Source organism: Pongo pygmaeus, chromosome 9 (genome assembly GCF_028885625.2).
Source record: "Pongo pygmaeus isolate AG05252 chromosome 9, NHGRI_mPonPyg2-v2.0_pri, whole genome shotgun sequence".
NCBI lineage: Eukaryota > Metazoa > Chordata > Mammalia > Primates > Hominidae > Pongo > Pongo pygmaeus.
The window spans coordinates 19,838,992-19,863,080 of NC_072382.2; the positions used below are offsets into that span (position 1 = coordinate 19,838,992).

Consider the following 24,089-nt stretch of genomic DNA (forward strand, 5'->3'; position numbering starts at 1 on the left):
AAGACCTCAGGGAATCCAGATTCTGGGGCCATTATCGTAGGGAAAAATACCCCTCCACACCTCCTCAACCCCAGAGGGCTCACTGCAGCCCAACCCTGCAGCTCCCTAGTCCTACTGCAGGGCCAGAAGAGAAGGCAAAATGGTGTTGTGTCTTCATCTTCTATTTTTATTTATTTTTTTGAGACAGAGTCTTACTTTGTTGCCCAGGCTGGAGTGCAGTGGCACAAACACGGCTCACTGCATGCAGCCCTGACCTCCCCGGGCTCAAGTGATTCTCCTGCCTCAGCCTCCCAAGCATCTGGGACTACAGGTGTGCGCCACATGCCTGACTGATTTTTGTATTTTTTGTACAGATGGGGTTTCATCATGTTGCCCAGGCTGGTCTCGAACTCCTGAGCTCAAGTGATCTGCCCGCCTCAGCCTCCCAAAGTGCTGGGATTACAGGTGTGAGCCATTTCGCCCAGCCCATTTTTATTTTTTTATTATTATTCTTTGAGATAATACAAATAATATTTTTATTATTAGTATCACTCTGTCACCCAGGCTGCAGTGCAGTGGTGCGATTTTGGCTCACTGCAGCCCCGAACTCCTTGGACTCAAGCAATCCTCCCACCTCAGCCTCCTGGGTAGCTGGTACTACAGGTCCACACCACCACACCTGGCTAATTTGTGTGTGTGTGTGTATTTATTTTATTTTTTATTTTTTTTAGTAGAGATGGGGTTTTGCCATGTTGCCCAGGGTGGTCTCGACCTCCTGGCCTCAAATAATCTGCTTACGTCGGCCTCCCAAAGTGCTGGGATTACAGATGAGCCACCACACCCAGCCTAACATTTTTAAAATTATAAACCCACTTCATACGTGTGACAATACTGTGCAGTGGGTGCTGCTTTCACCCGCCCCGCTTTATAGATGAGGAAACCAGGTGCTTTGAGATTAAAGAGATGGCAGTGCCAGGACTCAGAGACACCCTGGCCCCAGGGTCTGTGGACATGACCACTGCCTGAACTGCCCGCGAGGATGCTCCTGACCCGTTAGCCTTAGGGTTATGGGCCCAGCATGCTCCCACCGTACAATTTGCTGTAAGAGGGACACACACGGGGCTTGGGGTACCCCTGAGGCTTGCCAAGGGTTGGGGAGGCAGAATTGTGCTGCGGGGCGTGAGGGGGAAGGGAGAGGAGCCAGCCAGGGACAATGTGGCCCTACCTTCTCCCTGGAGAGACCTCAGCTCTCTGGAATTCATCTATATTTAGCAGGTGGCTGGACAGGAGGCAGATAAGCAGAGCCTGGGGAGGGGGGAGGTCCCCATATATAGTGGGAAGAACAGGACCCCACTCAGTCCCTCTTTGGGTGACCTGTGCCTGCTTCGTGCCTGGTGTGACGTCTCTCAGGATGCCTGAGCCGGGGAAGAAGCCAGGTAGCTTTAGGACTGGGGTTGGGTCTAAGTGTGGGAGCAGGGGGGTGTCTACAATTGGGGAGCAGGGCTAGGAGGGAGTTCTTGAGGGGGTTGATGAGGACGTGGCCTCTGAGCCCCAGGACAGGGGCAGCCAGTCCTCCAGGGTCCTTTTTTGATTCTCAGTTTCTTTTTCCCATCCCTCTGATGAGAGGTGAAGGTAAACCCAAAGTCAGGGACGCAGAGAGGGGACACAGCCAAGACAGGAAGCACCCGGGGTCAACCCATTCTGAGAATGCAAAGGGACCCCTTCCCTGTCCCATTGCCTTCACCTTCCGCAGCAAGGTTCCCCGTGGACAGGGCCCACGTTTAGCGTGGAGCTGAGCCAGGCTCACAGTATGCCTTCAGACCAGTCTCTATCTACTCTGGGTCTCAGTCTCCCAACCTGGGGCGCCGGGGGTGGAGGTGGCGTTGGGTTGGTTCCTCCTGGCTGTGACATTATCTGCTTCGTGAGCCTGTACGGTGTGGCCCCCATGTTGAGGGTGACACAGCCCCTCTTCTCTGAGAGAGGACAGTCAGGAGCCCCTGAACCCAGGCCAAGGGCAGGGAAAATCACAGCCCAGAGACCTGGGCCTGGGCCGTGCCCTTACCAAGGTTGTCCAAGGCAGAGATCCAGGTCCCCATCCCCCAGCGCCCTCCCAGGCCAGCTTTATCTCAGTTGCTGATTCTCAGCCAGAGGTCCTTGAAGGACAAATTTGGCCACATTCCAAGTAGGCAGACTTCCCCGCCCCCTGCCAAGGGCCCCAGATGGTTGGGGGAAAGGGAGCTGGGTTCATCACGGGTGTCTCCAAGCAGGGAAAGTGGACATATGCAGCAAAAGTCTTGTGTGGAGGTCAGGACCACAGCCCTGGCTCTCCCGACTACTAGCTGTGTGACCTCAGAGGAGCCGCTTAGCTTCTCTGAGCCTCAGTGTCTTCCTCTGAGAAATGAACAGAATAACTGCAACTACCTCAGAGAACTGGTAGAGTATTACACGAGGGGATGCATAGAAAGTGCTAGCACAGTATTTACTGAGAAGGGCTGCAGGGGTGGGGTGCACGCTTCAACCAGGGGCCGCTGTAGCCTCCACCTGGCCCTTCAGTCTCAGCTTTTAGCAAGAAGCCACGGTCAGTGGAAGTGGCCGCAGGCAGCCCTGCCGTGTTCGAGGCCGAGACAGAGCGGGCAGGAGTGAAGGTGCGCTGGCAGCGTGGAGGCAGTGACATCAGCGCCAGCAACAAGTACGGCCTGGCCACAGAGGGCACACGGCATACGCTGACAGTGCGGGAAGTGGGCCCTGCCGACCAGGGATCCTACGCAGTCATTGCTGGCTCCTCCAAGGTCAAGTTCGACCTCAAGGTCATAGAGGCAGGTAAGATCCTGGTCAGCCTTCCCTGAGGTTTGGGCTCCTGGGGGAGGGGCAGCCCAGCGACTCTCCATCCATCCAGGGAACAGGAGGTGCTTTCACACTTTCTTGCCTTTGCTGTGGCTGTGCCCCCCGCCAGGAACGCCCTTTCCCCCTTTTCTGCACATGACCTCTCTGAGTACCCGCATGTGCCATCCTGGCCTGTTCCAGCCATGGGGTAGGTGGGAGAGATGAACAAGACACAACCCCACTCTCACCCGGCAGACCTCCCTGGGGAGATGACCCCGCACAGAGGGCACCTTGTGTGCTGGCCAGGAAGCCCCAGGAGCTGTGGATGAGGGGAGTGCAGCCCAGTCTGAGGGGCTGCTCTAAGGCTGGGGCAGAGCAGGGATGGACCTGGAGCTGTTCAGGGCAGGTGCAGAGGACGTGGGAACTGATGGCCTGGGACAGCGAAGAGAATGTGAGAGGCAGGCTGGCTCTCCAGCTCAGCATGAGCTGCCTCTGAGGGGCCCAGGCAGTGGGAGGACAGCCGTGGCAGACTTTCCTCGTCCACAGCGGGCTCATGGGTCCGATGCTCAGGAGAGAGAGGGTGGAGGGGTCTCTGGTTAGTGGCTGCACCATGACTCCCGTCTGATCCCCTCCAGAGCTCAGGAGAGAGAGGGTGGAGGGGTCTCTGGTTAGTGGCTGCACCACGACTCCCGTCTGATCCCCTCCAGAGAAGGCAGAGCCCATGCTGGCCCCTGCCCCTGCCCCTGCTGAGGCCACTGGAGCCCCTGGAGAAGCCCCGGCCCCAGCCACTGAGCTGGGAGAAAGTGCCCCAAGTCCCAAAGGTGAGAGGGGCTGGGCAGGGAGGGGCAGGATCCGTGGGTAGGGGGTATCCAAGGCAGGTCTCAAAAGCCTTTGCTTGGCCAGGTGCGGTGGCTCAGGCCTATAATCCCCAGTACTTTGGGAGGCCGAGGCAGGCGGATTATGAGGTCAGGAGATTGAGACCATCCTGGCTAACATGGTGAAACCCCGTCTCTACTAAAAATACAAAAAAATTAGCCGGGCGTGGTGGCGGGCGCCTGTAGTCCCAGCTGCTTGGGAGGCTGAGGCAGGAGAATGGTGTGAACCCGGGAGGCGGAGCTTGCAGTGAGCCGAGATCACGCCTCTGCACTCCAGCCTGGGCAACAGAGCGAGACTCCGTCTCAAAATAAAAAAACACCAAAAAAACAAAAAACAAACAAACAGAAAAAGCCTTTGCTCGCAGGGTCAAGCTCAGCAGCTCTCAATGGCCCTACCCCTGGAGCCCCTGATGACCCCATTGGCCTCTTCGTGATGCGGCCACAGGATGGCGAGGTGACCGTGGGTGAGTGTGAGCTGCTGTGCCCAGCATTGGGGTGGGAAGGGGGGCAGCAGGACACTCCCCAAGCCGGGCCTGTCGCCCTGCCTTTGCAGGTGGCAGCATCACCTTCTCAGCCCGTGTGGCCGGTGCCAGCCTCCTGAAGCCGCCTGTGGTCAAGTGGTTCAAGGGCAAATGGGTGGACCTGAGCAGCAAGGTGGGCCAGCACCTGCAGCTGCACGACAGCTACGACCGCGCCAGCAAGGTGGGTCCGCCAGGGTCGTGGAGACACGGGGAGAGGGGACATGGAGAGCCCTGGAAGGCACAAGGCACACAGAGGGCACCATGAGACCCAGAGGCACACACGAGCTGCAAGGAAGGGGTGTGGGGAATCTGGGAGGCGGGTGGAGGGGCCAGGGGCCCACAGGGAGATCCCGGAGGCCTGGGGGCCAGGGAGCGCAATGAGGCTCATGGGAGCACTGTCGGGGACCTGGGAGACTTGGTGGACATGATCGCCTCAAGGGGGCACCTAATAAGGTTTGGCCCAGGGTCGGGGGGTGCCCAGCGTGGTCAGGAAGTCTGGAGGACACTGTGAAGCACGAGGGCATCAGCTAGTGGGGTTGTAAAGCCCCTGGATGGGTGAGTATCAGGGCTAAGGGCTCAAGGGACCCTCAGGGATTAACCAGAACAATTCCTCATTATACAGACACGGAAACCAAAGCTTGAGAGGTTAAGTGGCTGCTCCAAGGTCACTTAGACACAGGCCTAGAACCTTAAGCCTTGGTTTTTTGTGTTTTGTTTTTTTCCGCCCTGCCCACCAGAACCTTAAGACTTAAGTCCCCTTGTTTGTTCGCTCCAAGCCTCTGCTTTTCCCAACCTTCCCCAGTCCTGGGCTAGGCAAGGGGGCCTCTAGCAAGAGAGGCCAACATGTTCCGCTGTGAGGGGCTGTGCATTGCACAAAAGCCTGTATTTCACCACAACCATGTGCCAGCAGATGGCAGTCATGGGTTTCGAGATAGTCCCCTTTCTCTATACAAAAACTCTGTATGGGTTAACTAAACCCTGAGGGTGAGAAGGTTGATGAGCATTTGTCACTCCCAGCCTCCTTTAAAAATATATATGTATTATTTGAGACATGGTCTCACTCTGTCGCTCAGGCTGGAGTGCAATGGTTCAATCTTGGCTCACTGCAACCTCCACCTCCTGGGTTCAAGAGATTCTCCCACCTCAGCCTCCCGAGTAGCTGAAACTAGAGGTGTGCACCACCATACTTGGCTAATTTTTGTTATTTTTAGTAGAGACGGAATTTCACCACGTTGGCCGGGCTGGTCTGGAGCTCCTGGTCTTATGTGATCTGCCCACCTCAGCCTTCCAAAGTGCTGGGATTACAGGCGTGAGCCACCGTGCCCAGCCATTTCCAGTCTCCTTTAAGGGTGCGGAGCCTTGTCTCCCAGCCCCTGGTGTCCCCTGACCCCCCCGTCCCTCCATGCACACAGGTCTATCTGTTCGAGCTGCACATCACCGACGCCCAGCCTGCCTTCACTGGCGGCTACCGCTGTGAGGTGTCCACCAAGGACAAATTTGACTGCTCCAACTTCAATCTCACTGTCCATGGTGAGGGGGCCCTGGTGTCTGTCCTGGGCTCGGGCTCCCCGTGGGTCCTGGTCCCCTGCCTCCTTTTCCCAACATTAAGGAGGATGCCTCGTCCCATCCAGACCCGAGTGCTGGCCACGTGCCCAGCGCTGCACACACAGGCTGTGAGAGAAACCCCAAGGCTTGCAGCGTAGGCGTGGGGGCGTAGGGCTGAGTCTGGGTCTCATCTGGGTGGGACTCCGTTTTATCATCTTGGTGTCACGGCTCCTGGCCCACGGCCTGGCACTGTCTGAATGTTTGGGTGATGGGTGAAGGTGAGTTGAGAGATGGGTGGGAATTGGGGAAAATAAACCGTCCCGTCTCCCTGGTACCTTGACCCTGGGAAAGGCTGGGAAGGTGAGATCCTGGGGCAGATGCCCAGCCTCATGGGGTCATGAATGGGCAAGTCTGTGAATACTCAGAGGCCGCCCCCAGGGCAGGGCTTCTCAAGCGGCCCCCTCTGAAGCCCCTTCCCCCATCTCTCTACCCTTTGAATCCAGAGGCCATGGGCACCGGAGACCTGGACCTCCTATCAGCCTTCCGCCGCACGTGAGTGGCCGTCCTCAGGGCCTGGGGGAGGCCAGTGTGGGAGTCTGAGGCCCTTCAGGGTCTGGACTGGGGGTCAGGGCTGGGGATGATTTGCAGAGCGGAGCTGAAGTCAGTGGGGGCTGCAGGGGAGAGCAAGCTTCCCAGGCAGGTGAGGATACTGAGTCTAACTCCCACAGGAGCCTGGCTGGAGGTGGTCGGCGGATCAGGTACCCCTGCCCCAGGCCCCCTACCTGCACCATCCACAGACTCCCAGGGGTCTGAGATGGGTGGGAGCCCAATCTGGCTAGCGTCCCTTTCTCCCTCCCCACTCCACTCCCATCCTGCTCCTAATCCCCTTCCAGTCCCTCACTGCAGCCTCACTGGGGGTCCCTCTCCATAGTGCCAGCCACGAGGACACTGGGATTCTGGACTTCAGCTCACTGCTGAAAAAGAGGTGAGTCCTGGGTGGCAGTTCCCGGGGCAGCTGGTGAGGCCTGGCTCCAAATCCCAGCAGTGTGGTTTGCCAGCTGTGTGACCCTGAGCACAACAATGCACCTCTCTGAGCTGGTTTCCTTGTCTGTCGAGGGGATGATCCCGGTGTGGAAGGAGTTAAAGGGCTCTGCAGACATTATGTCCCGTCAACAGTCATCCTCACAGTGTCCCCCACGGCCACTCCACACTTGAGGCTGCAAAAGCTCCCTCCATAAACTCCGGGGATCCAGAAGCAACACAGAGAGGGTCCCCAGAGCTGCAGGGTCTACCAGGTCGGCCCAACTGACTTATGTTCTCTCTGCCCTCTCTCTCCCTCTCCCCCGGCGCCTCCATTATGGCTGCTGCTGCTGTGGCCCAGAGAGTAAGAATTGGGGTCTGGGTGTTTGGGGGTGGCAGGGCACTGGTGGGTGCAGAGGGGATTCCCGTCCCCTCTCTGAGAGGCTGTGGTGAGAGACTCAGAGCAGGGTGCGGCTCCCCACGGACAGAGGTGAGTCTCTGTGCCTTGGGCTTCTCCTGCCACCCACCTATCTGTCAGAGCTTAGGAGGGATAAGAAAAAGTAATGCGCACAGGAGGTCCTGCCAGAGCCTCTGGAGCAGCATGGGTGCCCCACAACACAGGGAGTGCGAGAGTGGAAAATATGGAGGAAGTAAAGGCCCATGGGTGGGGTCCAGGTCTTTGAGGGAAGGTGGCCACACCTCTCATGTGTCACCTATCCTTTCTCCCACCACCACCCCTGGAGCAGCAGTTTCCGGACCCCGAGGTGAGTGCCCGACATAGCACAACACCCTCATCACCCCTAATTCTGCCAGGAGCCCCTCCAGATCCCCAGCCCCCCTTAAGCTCCCTTGGCCCCCAGTCCTGGCCTGGGACCCAGATCAGCTCCAGCTGCCCCACCAGAAGGGAAGGGGCAGAGGGACAGGGGTGGCTACAGCTCCTTGGTCCTGGGCCCGGGAAGCCCCGCCCAGGGGGCTGCAGTCTTGCCCCTGGCCACAGCCTGGACTGCGGGACACAGGGACACAAAGCTGGAGGCACCAGCAGAGGAGGACGTGTGGGAGATCCTACGGCAGGCACCCCCATCTGAGTACGAGCGCATCGCCTTCCAGTACGGCGTCACCGACCTGCGCGGCATGCTGAAGAGGCTCAAGGGCATGAGGCGCGATGAGAAGAAGAGCACAGGTTAGCCCTTCCTCAGAGGGGAGAGGAGAGAGGAGAGGGCACAGGCCAGCCCTTCCCTACAGGAGAGGAGAGGGCACAGGCCAGCCCTTCCCTACAGGAGAGGATAGGGCACAGGCTAGCCCTTCCCTACACAGGAGAGGAGAGGGCACAGGCCAGCCCTTCCCTACAGGAGAGGAGAGGGCACAGGCTAGCCCTTCCCTACAGGAGAGGAGAGGGCACAGGCTAGCCCTTCCCTACACAGGAGAGGAGAGGACACAGGTTAGCCCTTCCCTACACGGGAGAGGAGAGGGCACAGGTTAGCCCTTCCCTACACGGGAGAGGAGAGGGCATAGGCCAGCCCTTCCCTACAGGAGAGGAGAGGGCACAGGCCAGCCCTTCCCTACACGGGAGAGGAGAGGGCACAGGTTAGCCCTTCCCCACAGGGGAGAGGAGAGGGCACAGGCTAGCCCTTCCCTACACGGGAGAGGAGAGGGCACAGGCTAGCCCTTCCCCACAGGGGAGAGGAGAGGGCACAGGCCAGCCCTTCCCTACACAGGAGAGGAGAGAGGAGAGGGCACAGGTTAGCCCTTCCCTACACAGGAGAGGAGAGGGCACAGGCCAGCCCTTCCCTACAGGAGAGGAGAGGGCACAGGCCAGCCCTTCCCTACAGGAGAGGAGAGGGCACAGGCCAGCCCTTCCTCAGAGGGGAGAGGAGAGAGGAGAGGGCACAGGCTAGCCCTTCCCTACACGGGAGAGGAGAGGGCACAGGCTAGCCCTTCCCTACATGGGAGAGGAGAGGGCACAGGACAGCCCTTCCCTACATGGGAGAGGAGAGGGCACAGGCCAGGCCTTCCCCACAGGGGAGAGGAGAGGGCACAGGTTAGCCCTTCCCTACACGGGAGAGGAGAGGGCACGGGCCAGCCCTTCCCTACACAGGAGAGGAGAGGACACAGGTTAGCCCTTCCCTACACAGGAGAGGAGAGGGCACAGGCTAGCCCTTCCCTACACGGGAGAGGAGAGGGCACAGGCTAGCCCTTCCCCACAGGGGAGAGGAGAGGGCACAGGCCAGCCCGTCCCTACAGGAGAGGAGAGGGCACAGGCCAGCCCTTCCCCACAGGGGAGAGGAGAGGGCACAGGCCAGCCCTTCCCCACAGGGGAGAGGAGAGGGCACAGGTTAGCCCCCCACCTCGTCCACATACATGGAAAGAGCGGAGTCCAGCTTAGCACAGAGACTCAGGAAAGAAGAGCCCAGGTTAACCCCTCCTTGTGTAGAAAAAGCCAAGAATGCCCAGGTTAGCCCCTTACCACAGAGATAGAAGAGAAGAGCAGAAGTCAGACCAGGACAGCCACAAGGAAAAGGACAGAGCTCAGGTTAACCCTCCTCACCAAGGAAAAATCAGGTTACCCTTTCTTTCTCTACCCTCTTCTGAAAAGAAATGAAGCCCGGTTAACCCTCTCCACACCCAAAAGAAAAGGAAAGAGGCCCGCTAAGCCTGGAGAGCCACACACAGGCAAAGAGAAGAGCCTGGCTAATCTTTCTCTCAGGCAAACAAAGCAGGAGGGCTTGGGTTAGCTACCCTCACCCCCAGGCAGGTGGAAAGAGGAGAGCCCAGGATAGCCCTTCTCCATTGAGGGGTTAACAAGTGCGGGTGTGAGCCGGGAAAGCAGAGGTCTCACATGCCTGCTCTCCACCGTGTCTGAGTCTAGCACAGGGCCTGGCACACACCTCGAGCGCTCTATAAACACCGACTGAATGGAGGGGTCAGTTTCCATGCAGGATATGGGAGACAAGCCCCTCCCAAAGCACACACACAAAACACACACGATCGTGGGGACAGGGAGAGGAGCTGGTTAGTCCCTCCCTGCTGACCTCCCTCAGGCCCCTTGTCCCTCTGCCCTGCCTTCCTGTTGTCTCAGCCTCACTGGGTTTCCCATCACCCCATCGCTAGGTGGCCTGGCCCTTACCGGCATTGTGGCCCCATTTAAGCCAGGGATCCCCTGAATGCCACCAATGTTCCTCTGGGTTAACTCCTGAACTGCTGAGCCCAGAGGGCACCAAGCAAAGGACTGTAGGTGCCCGAGGAAGAAAAGATGGAGGCTGGCAAGGCAGACGGGGACCTCCGAGGGTAGGGGTGTCTTCCAGGAATAGCAACAATAGTAAAAAGAGCAAATTGCTGGCCGGGTGCGGTGGCTTACGCCTGTAATCCCAGCACTTTGGGAGGCCGAGGCGGGTGGATCACCTGAGGTTAGGCGTTCAAGACCAGCCTGACCAACATGGTGAAACCCCGTCTCTACTAAAAATACAAAATTAGCTGGGCATGGTGGCAGGCACCTGTAATCCCAACTACTCCAGAGGCTGAGGCAGGAGAATCGCTTGAACCCGGGAGGCAGAGGTTGCAGTGAGCCGGGATTGTGCCATTGCACCCCAACCTGGGTGACAGAATGAGACTCCATCTCAAAAAAAAAAAGAGTGAGTGAGTTCCTTCCTAAGCCAGGCACTAGGTGCTTTATGTAATTATCTCATTTAATTCTCGAAACAACACTATGATGGAAGGACTATTACCATTTCCATGTTACTAAGGAGGAAATCGAGGCACAGAGGGTTTAAGGAACTAGCGCAAGGTCACAGAGCACCCAGCAGTAGATCTCTGCCCCTCCGCAGCTGACTCCAGGCCCTGCCAGAGTATTTGAGGACTCAGGGGTCCTTCTCTGCTCGGTGGATGGAGCCCCCACTTCCTCCCTGGGCTCAGTAGTAGCAACATGGGCTTTTACAAACACGGCCGCAAGAGGAGGCATTGTCGTGGAGCAGGGCTGGGCTCAAGACCCAGTTCTGCCACACACCTGCTGGGCTGTTGGCATTGGGCCAGTCACCTCTCTGAGCCCTGTTTCCCCCACTGCAGCAGCATGGGGACCACCGCACTGGCCCCGGGGGCTGAGATGGGAGTGAGAGCGCTGGGCACAGAGGGCCGCTAGGTGGGAGCACCTGGGAAGAGTACACAACTCAGGGGTTGCTGAGAGAAGAGAAGGCACAGCTGTCCCAGCCCCAGTTCTCCTGACAAGCTTCTGTCTTTCTGGAAGCCCCTAACCCAATCCCTGAGCTGAGCAGGTGGAGAGGACCCCAAGGAAGACAGAAGGACAAGGTCAGAGAGACAGAGACAAGGAGGTGAGAGACAAGGAGGTGGGTAGACACATAGACACAGATAAAGAAATGAAGACACCACGCCTGTAATCCCAGCACTTTGGGAGGCTGAGGCGGGCGGATCACCTGAGGTCAGGATTTCAAGACCAGCCTGGCCAACATGGTAAAACCCCATCTCTAGTAAAAATGCAAAAATTAGCTGGGCGTGGTGGCACATGCCTGTAATCCCAGCTATTCGGGAGGCCAAGGCAGGAGAATCACTTGAACCTGGGAGGCAGAGGTTGCAGTGAGCCGAGATGGCGCCATTGCACTCCAGCCTGGCCGACAGAGCAAGACCCTGTCTCAAAAAACAAACAAACAAACAAAACAAAAAGAAATAGAGACACAGAAAGAGAAGTGGAAGCAGGGTGGCACAGAGGGGATTGGGGGAGGACCTGGGCCCCAGCCACAGCCACAGTAGCTTGGCCTGGGGGAGCAGGGTGCGGGCGGTGGGGTGGCTGGGGCTGAGGGGTGGTGCTCAGCCTTTCAGAAGAAGCTGGAGCCGGCCTACCAGGTGAGCAAAGGCCACAAGATCCGGCTGACCGTGGAACTGGCTGACCATGATGCTGAGGTCAAATGGTTCAAGAATGGCCAGGAGATCCAGATGAGCGGCAGGTGCGGCCTGGGGTGGGGAGGGGGGCTCGGGTGGAGGTAGGGACCCCCACAGCCTTGCCTCCTGCCCCTCTCCACACGCGTATCTCTGGCTCTCTGTGGCTCTCAGCCCCATCTCTCTGGGCCTAATTTCCCATCCTTTTGCTCCTGCCGGTCCCTCTCCCTCTCTCCTTTTGTCTCGGGCTCACTTCCTCCCGTCGGGAACACTTCAACGGCCCCTTCTGTTCTACAGCAAGTAAGTTCCCCTCTGGATGGCTTGGGGTGGGGGGCACAGGGGTTATCATGGTGCGCGCTGGGCCCGGAGGTGTGTCCGCAGCTTTCCTGCCACTTCCCTGCGGCCCCCACCCAGGTACATCTTTGAGTCCATCGGTGCCAAGCGTACCCTGACCATCAGTCAGTGCTCACTGGCGGACGACGCAGCCTACCAGTGCATGGTGGGTGGTGAGAAGTGTAGCACTGAGCTCTTTGTGAAAGGTGAGCCTGGGACCTGAGGACGTGGGAACCTGGGGAGGAGATGGCCTCAGGGGAGACAACCCTCATGTTCACCCTGCCTGGACAGAGCCCCCTGTGCTCATCACGCGCCCCTTGGAGGACCAGCTGGTGATGGTGGGGCAGCGGGTGGAGTTTGAGTGTGAAGTATCGGAGGAGGGGGCGCAAGTCAAATGGTGAGTTCCAGAAGCACAGGGCATGGGTGTTGGGGGCATCTGCCCAGAAGAGGCCATAGCACTTGCCACCCACCCACCCGGCTAGGCTGAAGGACGGGGTGGAGCTGACCCGGGAGGAGACCTTCAAATACCGGTTCAAGAAGGACGGGCGGAGACACCACCTGATCATCAACGAGGCCACACTGGAGGACGCAGGGCATTACGCACTGCGCACTAGCGGGGGCCAGGCGCTGGCTGAGCTCATTGTGCAGGGTGAGCCTGGCTGGGGGGCACACGAGGCTTTAGGGCTTGGGCCCCTCAGCCCTCACCCCACCCAGCCCTGTAGGGGAGCAGGCAAACCTGGGCTCAAGGCCTCTGTGACCTTGGGCCTTTGACAGCCTAAACCTCCCCCTTCTCATCTCATTTTGATGATGCTAAGGTGACCGCTCCAGAGGGTACTGAGAGGGTCAGACGGGCCTGGTGAGCATCACCACCCCTCGGACACTTGAGGTTCCTTATGTGCACTGCACCATCATAGGCAAACATGGCACACACAGGCACACGTGTTTTCACATGCCCACATGCACCCAGACACGTGCGCACCAGCGCCCATGAGCCCACACGCCCTCCACAGGGATTCACACCACATCCACACACCCTCCCGAGCTCAATGGCTCTGCCCTGCCTTGCAGAAAAGAAACTGGAGGTGTACCAGAGCATCGCAGACCTGACGGTGGGCGCAAAGGACCAGGCGGTGTTCAAATGCGAGGTCTCAGATGAGAATGTGAGGGGTGTGTGGCTGAAGAATGGGAAGGAGCTGGTGCCCAACAGCCGCATAAAGGTGTCCCACATCGGGCGGTGAGTGTGCAGGGCAGGTGGATGGGACAGGTGGAGACTGAGATGGAGACAGAGAGAGAAACAGGGAGAAACAGAGAGAAAGAGAGATAAAGACAGGTGGACAGAGAGGCAGATGCACAGAGACAGGACAGAGACTGAGAAAGACCCACAGAGAGGGAGAAACAGACAGACCCAAAAAGACAAAGAGACAGAAAGACAGAAATAGTTCTATAGAGACAGAAAGATATGCACAGGGAGGCACACACATAGGAGAGTTCATCAGAGACAGAGAAGAACAGAGGAACAGAGACAAAGAGGCAGCAGGGAGAGACACAGACGGGGTCAAGAGCTTCCCAGCACCCTCCCCCAGCTTGTGACCAGGGCGGGGCAGGTGGCCACCAAGGAGGCCAGCTCTGGCCAGAGACCCTCACTGCCTCTCCCACCCTCTTGCTCATCCCTGGAGCAACTGGGCTGGCTGTGCTGGGCTCAAGTTCACAGAGATTAATGAGACCCAGCCCCTGCCCAGTCTCCAAGGGCCCAGCCAAGGAGATGCTTTGATGTAGAAATCACTTTTACACTGCCTACCTCTGAAAGCACATGAAAGAGCTGGAAAATTAGATAATACAGAAAAAAAAGGCATTTTTAAAAATCAGAATACCAACAAGCCAGGACGAGGTGAGGGCCTCCTGGGACCCAGGCTGGGGTATCTGGCAAGGCCAGGGGTGTGTGGCCCAGTGGGGTCCCCTGAGCCAGTGCTCCCCTGCAGGGTCCACAAACTGACCATTGACGACGTCACACCTGCCGACGAGGCTGACTACAGCTTTGTGCCCGAGGGCTTCGCCTGCAACCTGTCAGCCAAGCTCCACTTCATGGGTGAGCCTGCTCCAGGGTAGGGTGGGTCGGGGCAGTGGGGCCAGGAGCCCCTGTCACTGGGCCCTGCCTTTGCCCCCGTGCTACTTGCTCTTCCTTCTCTTGCAGAGGTCAAGATTGACTTCGTACCCAGGCAGGGTAAGTCTCGGGGCCCCTGAGTCTTGGTTCTGCTCACTTTCCCGCAGCCCACCCACGCAGGCCTCCCCTCCACTCACAGAGGGAAGAGCAAAGGTCAAAAGTGGGGGTCCTGAGGCCCAGCTCCAGCTTTGCCACTCATGACCATGGGTCAATTATAATCTCTGTGAGCCTCAGTTTCCTCTTCTCTAAAATGGGAACCCTGATAGTGCCGCCCCATAGGATAATTATAAAAATGAGGTGACATGATGTGTCAGACCTGTCAAGTGCTGTCACAGGTGTGACTTTTATTATTACATCTTTTCTTCTTCTTCCTTTTTTTTTTTTTTTTGAGACGGAGTCTCTCTCTGTCGCCCACGCTGGAGTGCAGTGGCGTGATCTTGGCTCACTGCAAGCTCCACCTCCCAGGTTCACACCACTCTCCTGCCTCAGCCTCCCAAGTAGCTGGGACTATAGGTGCCCGCCACCACGCCAGCTAATTATTTTTTGTATTTTTAGTAGACATGGGGTTTCACCATGTTAGCCAGGATGGTTTTGATCTCCTGACCTCATGATCTGCCTGCCTCGGCCTCCCAAAGTGCTGGGATTACAGGCGTGAGCCACCGCGCCCGGCCTGCTTAGCTTTGTTTAACTGAGGGCGGATTCCTGATTTATTTGGGCCAGGGAACCTTTTTAATGTGTGTGTGTGTGCGTGCATGTGTGTGTGTGTGTGCATGTGTGTGTGTATATGTGTCTCTGTGTGTGTGTGCATGTGTATGTGTCTGTGTGTGTGTGCATGTGTATTTGTGTCTGTGTGCATGTGTGTCTGTGTGTGCGTGTATGTGTATGTGTGTCTGTGTGTGTGTGTATGTGTATGTGTGTGTGTGTGTATGTGTATATGTGTGTCTGTATGTGTGTGGCAAGACACTGATATTCCCCCAGTTTTCAAAATGCTATGCTAGGTGACCTGACCTATTACACGCCTCCCAGCCAACGTCCTGGGGTGATGGGAATGTTCCAGATCTTGGTTGGATTAATGATTGCATGGGTGTATTCATCTGTCAGAACTCATCAGCCTACGGTCAGATCTGAACGTAAACTATACCTCAAAACAAATCTAAAAAACCAATAACCAGGGGCCCAGGCTCTTGAGCAGCCCTTCCCCAGTGACCTGTGCTCCTTCTGGCTCTCCCGTTTCTCTGAACTACATTGTCTCTTCTGCAGAACCTCCCAAGATCCACCTGGACTGCCCGGGCCGCATACCAGACACCATTGTGGTTGTAGCTGGAAATAAGCTACGTCTGGACGTCCCTATCTCTGGGGACCCTGCCCCCACTGTGATCTGGCAGAAGGCTATCACGCAGGTACTGTGGCTCCTTCCTCAGTCTCCCCATCTGTAAGATGGGTGTGTGGAACCAGCCAAGTGTTAGGACCTGCTGCATACCCCACCCACATGTGCGTGCCCTGCTGTTGGCTACCCTGTGGGAGAGCAGAGGCTCGACTGGTCAGGGGGCAGGCAAGTTGGGCAGTGTGGGTCAGGGGGTGGAAAAAGCAGCAGAGGGGCTGAGTCAGCTCCTCTGCTCCCTACTTCCCTCCTGCCCTGTTCCTAGGGGAATAAGGCCCCAGCCAGGCCAGCCCCAGATGCCCCAGAGGACACAGGTGACAGCGACGAGTGGGTGTTTGACAAGAAGGTGAGTGAGACTGAGGTCAGGAGGAGGCTCGTTTGTCTTCCATCAATCACTTTCTACCCACGTGGTGTGGAGCCCTTGGTGAGGTCTCCATGGAGGTGCCACACTTGGCCGGATGTGTTGCTGCCCCCTGCAGGGTCCCTGTGGGGCCCTCACACCTCAGGCAGGGTCTCTGTGGAGTGTGCTGTTGGCCATCACAAGGATGTGGACACCCTCTCGTTGCCAGGAAGCCCTCATGACTGGGCTGCTCCCTGGCTCCCTTCATCCTGAGCTGACCTTGACCTTGACCTTGTGCTCCCTCTCAACTCAGGAGTAGTTTCTGAGACACTTTTCTGCCAGTGTAGCTGCCGAGGTCTTGCTCCTGCCTGGCACTGTTGGTTCTTCTGAAAGCTGGGGTCTTGAGGGGTCCTCACGATAGCTCATCTGAGAGGACAGGTGCCCCAGGTCCCGTGACAAAGCTAGAACCTGAGCCCCTGCCCTCAGTTGGTGCCACAGAGATGCTTTTGAACTAGATGCTGACGTGGATGCAGTCTTCCCACAGGCTGTGTTCCCCGCATGGACCCCGGGACATCTGGCTGTTGCAGAGGCTGCAAGGGCCTCTGGAGTCTGACTTGGATCTCACCCCAACTCTCCATCTCCCCAGCTGCTGTGTGAGACCGAGGGCCGGGTCCGTGTGGAGACCACCAAGGACCGCAGCATCTTCACGGTCGAGGGGGCAGAGAAGGAAGATGAGGGTGTCTACACGGTCACGGTGAAGAACCCTGTGGGCGAGGACCAGGTCAACCTCACAGTCAAGGTCATTGGTGAGGCCGGCGGGGGTCCAAGCTGGAGAACACAGAGGGGCAGCCCCAAGGAGGCCCATCCGTTCGCTCATTGAGCCACTCAGCAAACATCACGGGCATGCTCCCTGAGCCGAGCGGCAATGGGACAGGTTTTTCTGCCCACAAGGAGCCCCGCTCTGGGGGAGATGGAGGCAGATGCATCCAGCAGATTTCCTGCGACACTGCTGTACATGAGCCATGTCCAGAGTGCCGTGGGAGCACTGAGCAGAGAGCCATCCCTGTGCCTGGGGATGATGCCTTTAGGAGGCTGAGAAGATGGTGAGGAAAGGCATCCCAGGCAGAGGAAACTGTGTACAAAGGGGTGGAGGAGGGAAAGGGCCTTTTGGGTGTGGAGAATGAATGAAACATGTCAGGAGAGGACTGGGTGGGGTTGGGAGGATCAGAGCCAGAACAGGGGTGAATATGGGCAGTGAGAAGCCTTAAAGGGTTGATGGAGGGCTGGCGACATGATCAGAAATGCATCCTGTTGAGATCCAGCCTGGACAACACAGTCAGACTCCGTATCACTAAAAAAAAAAAAAAAAAAGAAAAGAAAGAAAAGAAGAAAGAAATGCATTCTAGAAAGATCTCTTTGGATCTGGGGGTGGTGGGGGCAGGCTGTTGCGGTTAGTTGGAGTGGGAAGGGGATGAGCAATGTTACTCAAGGCCCCGAGCAGGGCAGGGCTGATGTGGGTCCATCCCACCCCATCCAGATGTGCCAGACGCACCTGCGGCCCCCAAGATCAGCAACGTGGGAGAGGACTCCTGCACGGTACAGTGGGAGCCGCCTGCCTACGACGGTGGGCAGCCCATCCTGGGTGAGTGCAAGGGCACCGGATGGAGGTGCAAGGGCGCCAAACAGATCCGAGGGAAGGTGGTGTGGGGATGCCTGGGTTCCAGACCAGAGCTGCCACCTCCCCCGAGCCAGGCTACATCCTAGAGCGCAAGAAGAAGAAGAGCTACCGGTGGATGCGGCTGAACTTCGACCTGATTCAGGAGCTGAGTCATGAAGCGCGGCGCATGATCGAGGGCGTGGTGTACGAGATGCGCGTCTACGCGGTCAACGCCATCGGCATGTCCAGGCCCAGCCCTGCCTCCCAGCCCTTCATGCCTATCGGTGAGCCTGCCTGGCCTGGTCCTGTCCCCCGCTCCCTCTCCAGTTAAAAACCCCCAATAATAGCAGCTGCTCTGCAGGCAGCCATGCTAGACACTCACATCCACGGGTCTCCTTTCATCCTCGACTGGGGATACTCAGCTGCATTCTACAGATGAGAAAACAGGCTCCAAGCAGTTAAATGACCTGCTTGAGATCTCCCAGCTGGTTGGGGTGGAGCTGACTCTCACACTACGCCGACCCCTAGTTCACGTTTCAAGCCTCTCTTTCCATGTCTACAAAATGGGAATAATGACACTGCCTATCTCAGAGAGCTGTTAGGATGATATGGGATGACCAGGCAGGCCATCTGGCATCTAACAGGTACTCAATAAATGTTCATTGTCCCCTGTTCCCCACACCCTTCAACCCAGGGTTTTCACCTATGGGATGGGGCAAGGGCTGTGGTTAGTGGAGGGGTCTCAGGGGCATCTGTCTATGGAAAGAGTCCTGGACCAAGACTCAGAGATGGCAGAGGCAGCTCCATGGTCCCCGGGAGGCCAACTGGAGTCATCCCTCCCTGAAGCCTCAGCTTCCTCATCTGTCTAATGGGGTCTGAGTGGGCAGAACAGGTGCTGAGGCTGTGGCAGGGCTCAGGAGGACACCTGTTCCCACCAGGGTGGGTGAGTCCGGGGGCAGCTGTCTGTGGCAAGGGCAGGCCAAGGACCCCTGGGCCCAGGGATGGGGCACAGCTTGGGAAGATGGCAGGAATCGGGGCCTGTCGGGAGAAGGGTCCAGGCCTCTCGTTTTAGGGACCGACTCCTGGTTTGTTCAGTTCTTAAGTCAACTCACCTAATCATACGTGCCAGGAAATTCCCATGTTTTCCTGTAGTTTTAGTTTTTTTTTTTTTTTGAGATGGAGTCTCGCTCTGTCACCCAGACTGGAGTGCAGTCCTGGAGCGATCTGGGCTCACTGTAACCTTCACCTCCCAGGTTCAAGTGATTTTCCCACCTCAGCCTTCTGAGTAGCTGGGATTACAGGCATCCACCATCGTACCCCGCTAATTTTTGTATTTTTTGTAGAGACGGAGTTTCACCATTTTGGCCAGGCTGGTCTCGAACTCCTGACCTCAGGTGATCTGCCCACCTCGGCCTCCCAAAGTGCTGGGATTACAGGCATGAGCCACCGTGCCTGGCTGCTGTTGCTGTTTGTTTTTAAGCCAATCTACAGACATGTCTTGTAACAAAGACAAAATATTCCTTAAAGTGGCCAAAAGCCAGCTGAACAGGAAGTGCCCCCTATGTGACCAGTGGGCAGCTCAGGGTCTAGGGCATGGATCTCCAGCTTCCCCAGGCTTGCTCAGACCCCTCTCTGACCTCTCCTCTGCCCAGGTCCCCCCAGCGAACCCACCCACCTGGCAGTAGAGGACGTCTCTGACACCACGGTCTCCCTCAAGTGGCGGCCCCCAGAGCGCGTGGGAGCAGGAGGCCTGGATGGCTACAGCGTGGAGTACTGCCCAGAGGGCTGTGAGTGTCCTTGCCCCCAACCCCCTCCCCAAAGGAAGAACATGCTCACCTTGCCATTGAGCAGATTCACCTATAGTCAAGTTTTTTAGGCCCACTTTTGCCGAAGGTTGAGGACACCCAGAGAAATATCTGTCCTGTTTTCAGAAGTAAAAAAGCTTGCCTAATGAAAAACAAATGCAGAGTAAAGCTGACTGTAACACTTCTTTGAGCAGTGCAAAATCAGCAACTACATTTTAAAAACATATTTAAGGCCAGGCGTGATGACTCACGCCTGTAATCCCAGCACTTTGGGAGGCCGAGGTGGGCAGATCACCTGAAGTCGGGAGTTCGAGACCAGCCTGACCAACATGGAGAAACCCCGTATCTACTAAAAATACAAAATTAGCCGGGTGTGGTGGTGCATGCCTGTAATCCCAGCTACTCAGGAGGCTGAGGCAGGAGAATCGCTTGAACTCGGGAGGCAGAAGTTGCGGTGAGCCAAGATCACGCCATTGCACTCCAGCCTGGGCGACAAGAGCGAAACTCCATCTCAAAAATAAATAAACAAATAAAATTTTAAAAAACCATATTTAAATCCTGGGGATTCCTATCAGAGGAGTGGGCAGTGGGAATGGGGTGTCGGTGGTGACACAGCCTGTGGCCTTGCCTCCCCCTCCCCACCCCCAGGCTCAGAGTGGGTGGCTGCCCTGCAGGGGCTGACAGAGCACACGTCGATACTGGTGAAGGACCTGCCCACGGGGGCCCGGCTGCTTTTCCGAGTGCGGGCACACAATATGGCAGGGCCCGGAGCCCCTGTTACCACCACGGAGCCGGTGACGGTGCAGGAGATCCTGCGTGAGTGCCCCTTCGTGCAGTCACAAGACCCACCATTGACACCCCAGGCCCTTGGTGTCCAGTGGAGGTGGGAACAATTGGGGAGGCCCAGAATGCTCTGCCCAGAACGCTGGGCAGAGACAGGAGGGATTGGAGCCATCATCCATGCGCTAGGCCTAGGGAAAAAGTGCAGAGAGGGTGGCCAGGCACAGTGGCTCAAGCCTGTAATCCCAGCACTTTAGGAGGCCAAGGCAGGCAGATCACTTGAGGTCAGGAGTTAGAGAACAGCCTGGCCAACATAGTGAAACCCTGTCTCTACTAAAAATACAAAAACTAGCCGGGTGTGGTGGTGGGTGCCTGTAGTCCCTCAGCTACTTGGGAGGCTGAGGCAGAAGAATCGCTTGGACCTAGGAGGTGGCAGTTGCAGTGAGCTGAGATCACACTACTGCACTCCAGTCTGGGTGACAGAGTGAGACAATGTCTCAAAAAAAAAAAAAAAAAAAAAAAAAGTGCAGAAAGGGCTTTCTTGGTGTATGTCAGTCCCTTAGTTCTGGAACAGGGAAAGTAAAAGCCACAATGCCCAAGCTCTCTTCCAGGAGTGTCTCAGCTCCAACAGGTAAATATTGTGTATGTCATCAGATTGGTCCCTCTGGGATCCACTTCCCATTCCTTTGTTCCTTGTCCCAACAAAGGGTCCATCTTTTGTAAGGATTGGTTCTCAAAGCTGGAACGAGGCAGCAAAGTCGGGTGGAAACAACACAGGGCATAGGGTGTCAAAGTCCAGGCTTACACCCTGGCCTATGACTTACTAGCTGTGTGACTTCAGTCAAGTTGCTTATTCTCTCTGTTACCTGCCTCTTGAAGCAGTGTGGTGAGGCTCGGGGAAGCCAGCTGGGCTTGGGCAGGATGGAGTTGCTGTGTCAGCAGGAGCTAAAGGAGGCGCAGGGCCCAGCAGGCAGCTTTTTTCTTAGCTGCAGCTCTCTGGGCCTTGTCTCAAGGGAGGTTGGAGCTGTGGAGCCCCTCAGAGCTGTGGCGGGCCCTCACTTAGCTACCTACTCTATACCCACAGAACGGCCACGGCTTCAGCTGCCCAGGCACCTGCGCCAGACCATTCAGAAGAAGGTCAGGGAGCCTGTGAACCTTCTCATCCCTTTCCAGGTGGGACTGGCCCCCTTCCCTGTCCCCCAGGGGAGAGAGGCTACAGTGTGTTGTTCCCATCCAGCAGACTGATGTCTCAGGGCTGGCCTGATCTGAGGTACCAGAGGCTGGGGTGGCGGCCGGCCTTCGGAGTGATCCAGGTTCAGGGTTAAGCTTTTCCTCTCCTCAGGGCAAGCCCCGGCCTCAGGTGACCTGGACCAAAGAGGGGCAGCCCCTGGCAGGCGAGGAGGTGAGCGTCCGCAACAGCCCCACAGACACCATCCTGTTCATCCGGGCCGCTCGCCGTGTGCATTCAGGCACTTACCAGGTGACAGTGCGCATTGAGAACATGGAGGACAAGGCCACGCTGGTGCTGCAGGTTGTTGGTGCGTGGCCAAGGCTTCCTTGAGCCCCCTTCTTTCCCTTCCCTGGGCTGGGCTGCTGGGGCCAAGGGCCGAGCCAGGGGACCCAACCCACAGCTCACATTTTCCAGTCCACTGCCCCAGCAGGCCTGGCCCTGGCTGGCAGGGGCGGGGTGGTCCCTGGAGCCGGTGACCCCTGCTGTCAGGAGGCGTGGTGACCCAACTGGGTCTGTCTCCTGCAGACAAGCCAAGTCCTCCCCAGGATCTCCGGGTCACTGATGCCTGGGGTCTTAATGTGGCTCTGGAGTGGAAGCCACCCCAGGATGTCGGCAACACAGAGCTCTGGGGGTACACAGTGCAAAAAGCCGACAAGAAGACCATGGTGAGCCCAGGGTCTGGGGTCCCCACGTGCACCCTGCCTAGGCCCGGCAGACGCAGGCCACAGCTACCCTTCACTGTCCTCACCGTGGACCCTTCACCCTCCCTCTGCTGATCTGAATCCCTCCACAGTAGGGGTGGAGATGCCAAGGGCACCCAGAGAGGCTCTCGGCATCGGGAAGGGCCTGGCCCAGAGATGCCTCCCCTCCCTCCCTGCCCCCAGGAGTGGTTTACCGTCTTGGAGCATTACCGCCGCACCCACTGCGTGGTGCCAGAGCTCATCATTGGCAATGGCTACTACTTCCGCGTCTTCAGCCAGAATATGGTTGGCTCTAGTGACAGAGCGGCCACCACCAAGGAGCCCATCTTTATCCCCAGACCAGGTGCTGTACCCTCATGCTTCCAACCAGGGGCTGGGGCAGGGAGACTGTGGGAACAGGGAGGGGGGTCTAGCTTGGTGTGGCCCTCTCGGTACCAAGTCCTGTCACCAACAGGCATCACCTATGAGCCACCCAACTATAAGGCCCTGGACTTCTCCGAGGCCCCAAGCTTCACCCAGCCCCTGGTGAACCGCTCGGTCATCGCGGGCTACACCACTATGCTCTGCTGTGCTGTCCGGGGTAGCCCCAAGGTAGGGAACTTTAGGCGCTGGTCCAGGCCGACCAGGAGGCAGGGCTCATAGGCCCCAACGTCGAGCAGTCCTCTCCCCAGCCTGTCTCCCCTGCTTTCTCTCCACCTTGGGGTATATGGACCGGGTTCCTCTCCCTGGGCAGGGCCATGGTACTTACTGTTGGTTCCATGTTTGTTTCCAGCCTTGGGCATTGTCAGGGACTCTCGTGGGAACCCCGAGTAGAAACACAGATGTGTCTCTCTGGGTCCCTGCCAGGTCCCCTCTCAGCCTGGATGGCTTCCCTCCCTCTCTTTACCTTATTTATAGCCCAAGATTTCCTGGTTCAAGAATGGCCTGGACCTGAGAGAAGATGCCCGCTTCCGCATGTTCAGCAAGCAGGGAGTGTTGACTCTGGAGATTAGAAAGCCCTGCCCCTTTGACAGGGGCATCTATGTCTGCAGGGCCACCAACTTACAGGGCGAGGCACAGTGTGAGTGCCGCCTGGAGGTGCGAGGTGAGGAGCCCTTGGGGCCAGGGCCTGGGAGATGGGAAGAGCAGGCAGCTGTGGGGACCCTGGGCTTTGCTCTGTCGTCCTGGGCCAAGCACCTGCTCTGGCTGCAAGGGCACGGACCCTGTCATGCCCAGATGGGTACTAGCTTCCAGAAGGCTGGGAGGACACAATGACATGGCCTCCTCTTCTGCAGTGCCTCAGTGACCAGGCTGGCTCCCGGGGATGGCCAGGTATGTACTCCAGACCACCCGACACCCAGGGCACAAGTCAGTGGCTGAGCCCTGGCCCTTGGTCCTGGGGCAGCCATCAGTAACTGGGAGGCTGTAGGGGCCTCCGTTCACTCATAAGATAACCTGTGTTGCAGGTACAACCGGATGCCAGCCCCGTGCCAGGAGCCCAGAGGGAAGCTGGGGAAACCCCTCCCTGCTGTTGGATGTGTGTGTGACAAGTGTGTCTCCTGTGCTGCGATGGGGGATCAGCAGGGCAGTTATGTCGAGCAGGCCTGAGCGGGTGTTGCACAGACTGGTCCACAGGGCTCCTGAAGGAAGCCCCTGGATCTTTGGGGTAAAAGGAGGGTGGCCTCAAGAAACAATGTCTGGGGACAGGCCTTTCTGGCCTGCTATGTCTTCCCAATGTGTACTGGGCAATAAAAGATTAGTGCAGTCACAGAGAACTCACTCTTCTCAATTTCAGTGTGCCTGTTTTCATAAAAATGCACAGGGGATGGCCAGGTGCGGTGGCTCACGCCTGTAATCCCAGCACTTTGGGAGGCAGAGGCGGGTGGATCACCTGAGGTCAGGAGATCGAGACCAGCCTGGCCAACATGGTGAAACCCCATCTCTACTAAAAATACAAAAATTGGCTGGGCATAGAGGCGTGCCTATAATCCCAGCTATTTGGAAGGCTGAGGCAGGAGAATCACCTGAACCTGGGAAGTAGAGTTTGCGGTGGGCCGAGATCACGCCACTGCAC

The 24,089-nt window shown here is 57.4% G+C and overlaps 1 protein-coding gene across 1 annotated transcript; it reads left to right on the forward strand.

The window, feature by feature from the left end:
- Positions 1-1,325: 1,325 nt before the first annotated feature.
- On the forward strand, positions 1,326-23,790 carry MYBPC3 (myosin binding protein C3). Its single transcript, XM_054439604.2, has 34 exons — positions 1,326-1,415; positions 2,533-2,799; positions 3,510-3,623; positions 4,043-4,141; positions 4,231-4,379; positions 5,611-5,728; positions 6,247-6,295; positions 6,472-6,501; positions 6,675-6,728; positions 7,507-7,527; positions 7,780-7,943; positions 11,583-11,715; positions 11,945-11,947; positions 12,062-12,186; positions 12,272-12,377; positions 12,463-12,629; positions 13,049-13,214; positions 13,960-14,066; positions 14,172-14,201; positions 15,402-15,541; positions 15,788-15,868; positions 16,509-16,668; positions 17,400-17,504; positions 17,615-17,803; positions 19,172-19,306; positions 19,973-20,140; positions 21,189-21,277; positions 21,447-21,642; positions 21,861-22,000; positions 22,220-22,379; positions 22,491-22,627; positions 22,934-23,120; positions 23,311-23,347; positions 23,482-23,790. Exons 1-33 carry the CDS (start codon positions 1,391-1,393, stop codon positions 23,319-23,321), a joined length of 3,825 nt encoding a protein of 1,274 aa, XP_054295579.1. The 5' UTR covers positions 1,326-1,390; the 3' UTR covers positions 23,322-23,347; positions 23,482-23,790.
- Positions 23,791-24,089: the final 299 nt, after the last annotated feature.

Coding starts and splice junctions, on each gene's coding strand:
- MYBPC3 (XM_054439604.2), top strand. CDS start 1,391: ATGCCTGAGCCGGGGAAGAAGCCAG. Junction 6,729..7,506: donor AGCTCACTGCTGAAAAAGAG/GTGAGTCCTGGG, acceptor CCACCCCTGGAG/CAGCAGTTTCCGGACCCCGA. Junction 12,630..13,048: donor GGCTGAGCTCATTGTGCAGG/GTGAGCCTGGCT, acceptor CCTGCCTTGCAG/AAAAGAAACTGGAGGTGTAC.